At 36.9% G+C, this 6,823-nt stretch overlaps 1 protein-coding gene across 1 annotated transcript; it reads left to right on the top strand.

The window, feature by feature from the left end:
- The first annotated feature begins 566 nt into the window (after positions 1 to 566).
- Positions 567 to 5,583, top strand: LOC107493266 (auxin response factor 5). Its single transcript, XM_016114370.3, has 14 exons — positions 567 to 686; positions 834 to 946; positions 1,240 to 1,338; positions 1,489 to 1,545; positions 1,816 to 1,968; positions 2,072 to 2,156; positions 2,354 to 2,444; positions 2,538 to 2,702; positions 2,798 to 2,920; positions 3,038 to 3,113; positions 3,195 to 3,330; positions 3,408 to 4,657; positions 4,809 to 4,999; positions 5,101 to 5,583. Exons 1-14 carry the CDS (start codon positions 581 to 583, stop codon positions 5,216 to 5,218), a joined length of 2,763 nt encoding a protein of 920 aa, XP_015969856.3. The 5' UTR covers positions 567 to 580; the 3' UTR covers positions 5,219 to 5,583.
- Positions 5,584 to 6,823: the final 1,240 nt, after the last annotated feature.

The following is a 6,823-nucleotide window of genomic DNA, read 5'->3' as shown; positions in this document are numbered from 1 at the left end:
GGTTGCTGCAGCAGTATCAGTATCAGCGGTGTGTTGTTGTGAATTGTGATTGTGATGGGTGGTTTCATTGAAAGGTTAATTTCTTTTTCAAGCATAGAAAACAAAATGAAAATGAAAAAAAGAATAATAATTATAATATTAGCAGCAAAAAAGTAAGAGTCTTTCTCTCATTTCATGCTGCTTTGATACGCGTGCTTGTGTTGCAAATTGATGATGGCTTTTAACTCATTCTTACTTTGATCCCAGCCCCCTATGCTACTTCTACTACATGCCACCCTTTTCTTCTTTATGAGAAGAGAAAAAACAAAGATCTGCACTTTTTGCAGGTTCTTTGTTCTCTTTTGGATTCTTCTTTGTTTCCTCCGACAACTTATAAGGATCATGAGATTCTCATTCTCATTCTCATGTTAACAACGACATCATTAATACTAATACTATTATATGGTCCCAGCTCAAACACCCCCTATTATGTTTTCTATGCACCACTTGTGTTTGTGAAAATTATCCTCTTTTGAAGCTTGTGTTTTGGGGGTTGTTTGGTTTAGTGGGGATGAAGCTTATAGAGAGTGGTGCAGCATTAATGGCTTCCTTAGAAGAAAAGGTTAAAACTTGTGGTGTTGGTGTTGTTGGGGGTCAAACTCTAGTTGCCGAGATGAAGCTCCTCAAGGAAATGCAAGAACACTCTGGTTTGTAATCTTTGTTTTATCTTTCCACTTAATCTTTCCCCTGTTAATTAATAATGGATGGTTAATTATATGGTTTCATCATTCATCAAGCTAAATATTTCACCCTTAAACTTTTTCGCCTTCTTTTTATGATGATGGTAATTTCAGGGGTGAGAAAGACTTTGAATTCAGAACTGTGGCATGCTTGTGCTGGCCCTCTTGTCTCTTTGCCTCAAGTGGGAAGTCTTGTTTATTACTTTCCCCAGGGACATAGTGAGCAGGTACATCTCTTCTTCTGATAAAAATTTCAGTGCTAATTCTAATGCTAAATCTTCATTAGTGCTTCATTAATATTTTTATTAGGGAGGGGGAGTCCCTTTTGGGGTAAAAATATTAATGATGCAGAAGAATTGCTAGTTGTTACTAGTGTCACAAGCTTCTTTTGTGAATTTAACCATTCAAGATTCTGTTATTATCTTAGAAGCTTTTCAATTCTGATTGGTAGAGCATAGTTTTGTTGACTTAAGCCATGTGTGTGTGGTGTGGACCCTTTTGTGTTGTGAATCTAAAACAGGTGGCAGCTTCCACCAGAAGAACAGCAACATCTCAGATTCCAAACTATCCAAACCTTCCATCTCAGTTGCTCTGCCAAGTTCAAAATGTCACACTTCATGTGAGTCTGGTTCTTCTGGGGCTAGTTTGATTCTCCAAATTCTTTCTTTATTCTTTGTATTAGTCTTGAGTTCCACATTTTTCAACTTCAAAATCATCACAACTTCCCCAAATGCTTACCTTTTCTTGGTTTTTCTATGTTATTTTATAGGCAGACAAAGATACAGATGAAATCTATGCTCAAATGAGTCTCCAGCCCTTGAATTCGGTAAGCTAGAATATTAGTATATTACTACCTCTATTCAAAAGAAAGATGTGTCACTTTCAAAATTTAGTATATTGATAAATCATGTATTTTAATGTATATATCATATCTAGATACATTTTGTTATGAATGTACCAAATTTTCAAAGTGACTTGTATTTGGAACAAAGAGAGTACTTCAGAAAGCTTCAGTTCTTACTTCTTACCCATTCAAATGTTAAAAAGTTTTTTGTGATATTGGTCATTCTCCTTAGCTTATGTTTGTATGTTTCAGGAGAAAGATGTGTTTCCTATATCTGATTTTGGCCTAAAGCACAGCAAGCATCCAACTGAGTTTTTCTGCAAAACTTTGACTGCAAGTGACACCAGCACACACGGCGGTTTCTCAGTTCCACGGAGGGCGGCAGAAAAGCTCTTTCCTCCACTGGTATGGCTATAAACTCAGTTGGAAATCCTCTTTGCTTTTGCTTGAGATGTTATATCAATCTGATTTTATTTTATTTTTTCTTAATTTTTCACTTTCATTTCAGGACTACACAATTCAGCCTCCAACACAAGAACTAGTTGTCCGTGATTTGCATGACAATACTTGGACATTTCGACATATATACCGGGGTGGGGGTTCTTTTAGTGTTCAACTCTGTCTTTCGCTTTGGTAGAAAAATCACTATTTTCATTTTTCTTTCTCTAAAACCTGAGCATAAAACACCAAAAATTAAGACAGAATTTAATCAGGTATTTTTGTCAAATGCATATTTGTGTATTATTTTGAGAGTGCTCCTGACTTGCAATTTTTACACTTGTGTGTGTAGGTCAGCCCAAGAGACACCTTTTAACAACAGGATGGAGTTTATTTGTCGGATCAAAAAGGCTTAGAGCAGGAGATTCTGTTCTATTTATCAGGTAATTTGGAAATTATGTAACTAGGATTCTTCCTTGGCAAGTTAATCTTTTTATCAGTTATGATTACTAAAACCATGTTTATACATTTTCAAGGGATGAGAAATCACAACTGCGAGTTGGTGTTAGGCGTGTTAATCGCCAACAAACAACATTGCCATCATCAGTTCTTTCTGCTGATAGCATGCACATTGGTGTGCTTGCTGCTGCAGCTCACGCGGCTTCTAACCGAATTCCTTTCACTATTTTCTATAATCCAAGGTATGTTTGATATTTTTGACACGTTCATTGCATACAAAACTTGTGAGGGTAATTTTTTGAAGTGTCTGAAATGTTTGCTTTCTACTTATTGGTAGGGCATGCCCTTCAGAATTTGTTATTCCACTTGCTAAGTACAGAAAATCTGTATATGGGACACAACTCTCAGTTGGCATGAGATTTGGTATGATGTTTGAGACAGAAGAATCCGGTAAGCGCAGGTAATTTCTGATCCTTGGATTAAGCTGTACTATAATATGGCTGCTGGACCATTCAGCTGTGATGTGAAAAATCCTTAACAAGCAAGAAAAGTTGACATATGCTTCATCATCCTGCAGGTATATGGGTACAATAGTTGGTATCAGTGACTTGGATCCTTTGAGATGGCCTGGTTCTAAGTGGCGAAATATTCAGGTAGTTAATAAAAAATTTTAATGTGAAGTTCGATCATTCATAATTTTTTGTTGTTTAGTCCAACTATTTTTCTATGAGCAGGTGGAGTGGGATGAACCAGGATGTGGTGACAAGCAGAATAGAGTTAGTGTATGGGAAATTGAGACTCCTGAAAGCCTTTTTATATTTCCTTCTTTAACTTCGAGTCTAAAACGGCCATTACAATCTGGATTTTTGGGTAAGTTACTTGATCTGTGTTCCCTCAAATAACGATGAGCTTTCCTGTGTCTGATGAGTTAATGTTGATTGGTGCAGAAAACGACTGGGGAGCTTTGATACGAAGACCATATATAAGAGTTCCTGAAAACGGTGCAACGGAGCTCGCGAATTCAATGCCAAATATCTACTCTGAACACCTGATGAAAATGCTTTTGAAGCCACAACTTATTAACAATAATGGAGCCATGGCCATGCAACAAGAATCTGTTGCTATGAGAGGTACTCTACAAGATGCAAAGACTACACAGGCACCAGAGAACCATAAAGTTAATCTTGCTAGTACAGAGAACCTGCCACTGAAAAATTTGTATTCTCAATCTGTTCCTGAACAAGCTAATGTCGTGAATTTACATTCTCAAGCGAAAAATGATAACCATATGTCTTCTGGAACAGTTATTGATAAGCCGAAGCTCGAACCTGAGGTATTAAATGATCAAATGTATGAGATTCCATCTGGAGGAACAGGAACCAACATTGAAAAAGTGGCCTCAAATCCTGCTAACTCTCAAAGTGTTGCGAACCAATTGGCATTCCTTAATCAAAACCAGAGTCATCCACTTGCGCAATCCGGTTCATGGCCTATACAACCTCAGTTAGAATCATCGGTATCCCATCCTCAACTTGTTGACATGCCTCAAGGTGATTCTGCAATTGCAAACAGCATGCTTCCTCAGCTAGACATTGATGAATGGATGGTGTATTCTTCTAACCAAACTTTTGCTAACCAAAACCGATCAACTGGGCCGGTATCAGATTTTCAAGAGCATTCTGCCGCACTTCAACCTCAAGTAGTGAATCCTTCCATGCCAATGAACCAAGAAGTGTGGGATCAATATGTCAAGAATTTTAAGCTTTTGTCTCAAGTAGACCAGATGACATCTGTCTGTCAGCCGGGGATGTACAGCCTCAACGGTATATCGAGTTCAAACAATTTGAGGGATCTTTCAGCTGAGAGCAATAATCAAAGTGAAATTTGTGTCGATGTTAGTAATAGTGTAAATACAACCATGGTTGATCCTTCAACTTCAAGCACCATTTTGGATGAGTATTGCACACTGAAGGAGAGGGATTTCCAGAATCCACAAGATTGCATCGTCGGCAACTTAAGTTCTAGCCAGGATGTCCAGTCTCAGATAACCTCTGCAAGTCTAACTGAGTCACATGCCTTTCCTCTGCAAGACAACTCAGGTGGTACATCTTCAAGTCATGTTGATTTTGATGAAAGCAGCTTTCTGCAGAATAACTCATGGCAACCAGTTGCTGCGCCCGTGCGAACCTACACTAAGGTTTGCTGTTGAAACCTCTTTCCAAATTCACAGTCATGCTAAGATATCTTACAAATGAATGACATTTATGCTATTAGCATTTTTCCTAATAAAAAATCCATTGTATCAACTGCATCTAATCATCATGGTTTTGTTGATTCAATGCTGACAGGTGCAAAAGGCAGGATCTGTAGGAAGATCAATTGATGTCACAACTTTCAAGAACTACGAAGAGCTGATCCGCGCGATTGAATGCATGTTCGGACTAGATGGTCTGCTGAATGACACCAAAGGTTCCGGCTGGAAACTGGTGTATGTGGATTATGAGAGTGATGTTCTTCTTGTTGGGGATGATCCTTGGGAGTAAGTTTCTGCATTCTCTTGTAATGTGGATTTATGAAAATATATTTATATGATGAAATAGCATGTCATCTGATAATTTCCTTCATTTAAATATTCTGCAGGGAATTTGTCGGCTGCGTTCGATGCATCAGAATCTTATCGCCTTCAGAAGTTCAACAGATGAGTGAAGAGGGAATGAAGCTTCTCAACAGTGGAGCCTTGCAAGGGATCAATGTTTGAATATTAGGTAGTGCCTATATATAATATCACTTAAGCCATTCTTTGCAATTTCATTGCAACACTGGCATCAAAGTGTTTTTTCTAATTCAAGAAAATATCTCAAAAGTAAAGTTATTTGTTGTAGAATTCCTATGTATCAACCTTGTAATGACACAAAGGTTCTATGTAATGTATGAACTAAGTGACACTTTTGGCAAAGAATGGAGTATTAGGTGTATGGAAAAAACTTGGAAGACAAGGTTGGTCTGAGTTTTAAGAAAGGTCACAGGCTAGAATGTTCCAATGAGCCAAAGATTACATACTTAATGTCATGTTGGGTGAGACATTCTTGCAAGCAAGTGGAAATATTATGCTTTATTTGCTTATAGCATATGACTTGCAACTTGTCAAATATTAGATCTGTTTCAAAATCAATTTAGACAAGTTATCCGTTAGAATGTCAATGTATAAAGACATAATTGTCGAAATTATTGATATTTTAATGTATTATTTTGTCTAAATTGATAGATACTTTAAAATTAAGGAAGTAATTAGCTATTTTTGCTCTCTTCTTGAATTAGTAACATTTTTGCATTGAATTTACATCTTGTTAACTTGATATGTGAAAACTTAAGATGCAACATGGAAATTTGTGCATTAGCTCTTGAATTTTAATACTATTCTGGTTGCTTAGTTTTTTCCCCACTTCTTTTGTTTCCCAAACTAAATATAACACCATTCGAAGCAATCCAGCAGGCAGTAGTTAAGCAACTTGTGTTCCTATGAATCATGGTAATAAATAAATGGTCAAATAGTCATCATTAGTTACATTGGTCAGATCAATTTGGAGTTCAACTGGGTGCATTTTTCAATTTAATCTTGGTTTTTGGCGCTCCAGTTAATATTTTTTGACTCCCTAGTATGGTGTCAATAATGTATTCAGAAATTGGTCTGTGATCTTGAAGTATTGTTTACTTCATTCATGGAAGTTACTTCAGCTTCACCTATCATTACTTTATATATTTATTGTTTCAATCATTGTTCCAGACCTGTAATTCGAAGATGGTCTTTGGTTGAGGCAAGTCCTATCTTCTCACCACTCTATCATGGCCGGACGACCTCCGGCCAGAAACCTGTAAAAAGTACGCTGTCGCTCAAATACGAGATCATACACTTGGTGATCTGGTGTGTTTGGAAAATATAACTTCCTTTTTTAGTTCCTTTTATTCTTAGTTGTTGCCATATCTTATGGTAGTTATTACTTGCAGCCACTTTTAGGTATTCTACAACTGTCAAGGGTCGATAATGCGATATTCGATTCGAATTGAATAGTATTTTGATGTTTAAGGCAACTGAGTTGTAATCTCTTTAATTTCAAGAAAATGGTGATAGCAGCAGCCATAGGTTAAACATTATAGGGACACTATTATTATGGTGGATTAGTGGCTATGTAAAACAGCAACTGTTTGTTTCTGCCATTGAATAATGAGAAGTTTACTCAGGAAGCACACACTGACATAACATAATCCATCTCAATTACTATGTTTCATGAGAGCACAGAACGGTTCTCGAGTTATTGAAAGAAATAAATAGATAGCTTCAACTTTAAGTTACTCATAATAATTA

Source organism: Arachis duranensis, chromosome 6 (assembly GCF_000817695.3).
Source record: "Arachis duranensis cultivar V14167 chromosome 6, aradu.V14167.gnm2.J7QH, whole genome shotgun sequence".
Classification (NCBI taxonomy): Eukaryota; Viridiplantae; Streptophyta; class Magnoliopsida; order Fabales; family Fabaceae; genus Arachis; species Arachis duranensis.
Note: the sequence above shows the minus strand (reverse complement) of the source record. Positions and strands in the feature narration are given on the sequence as shown.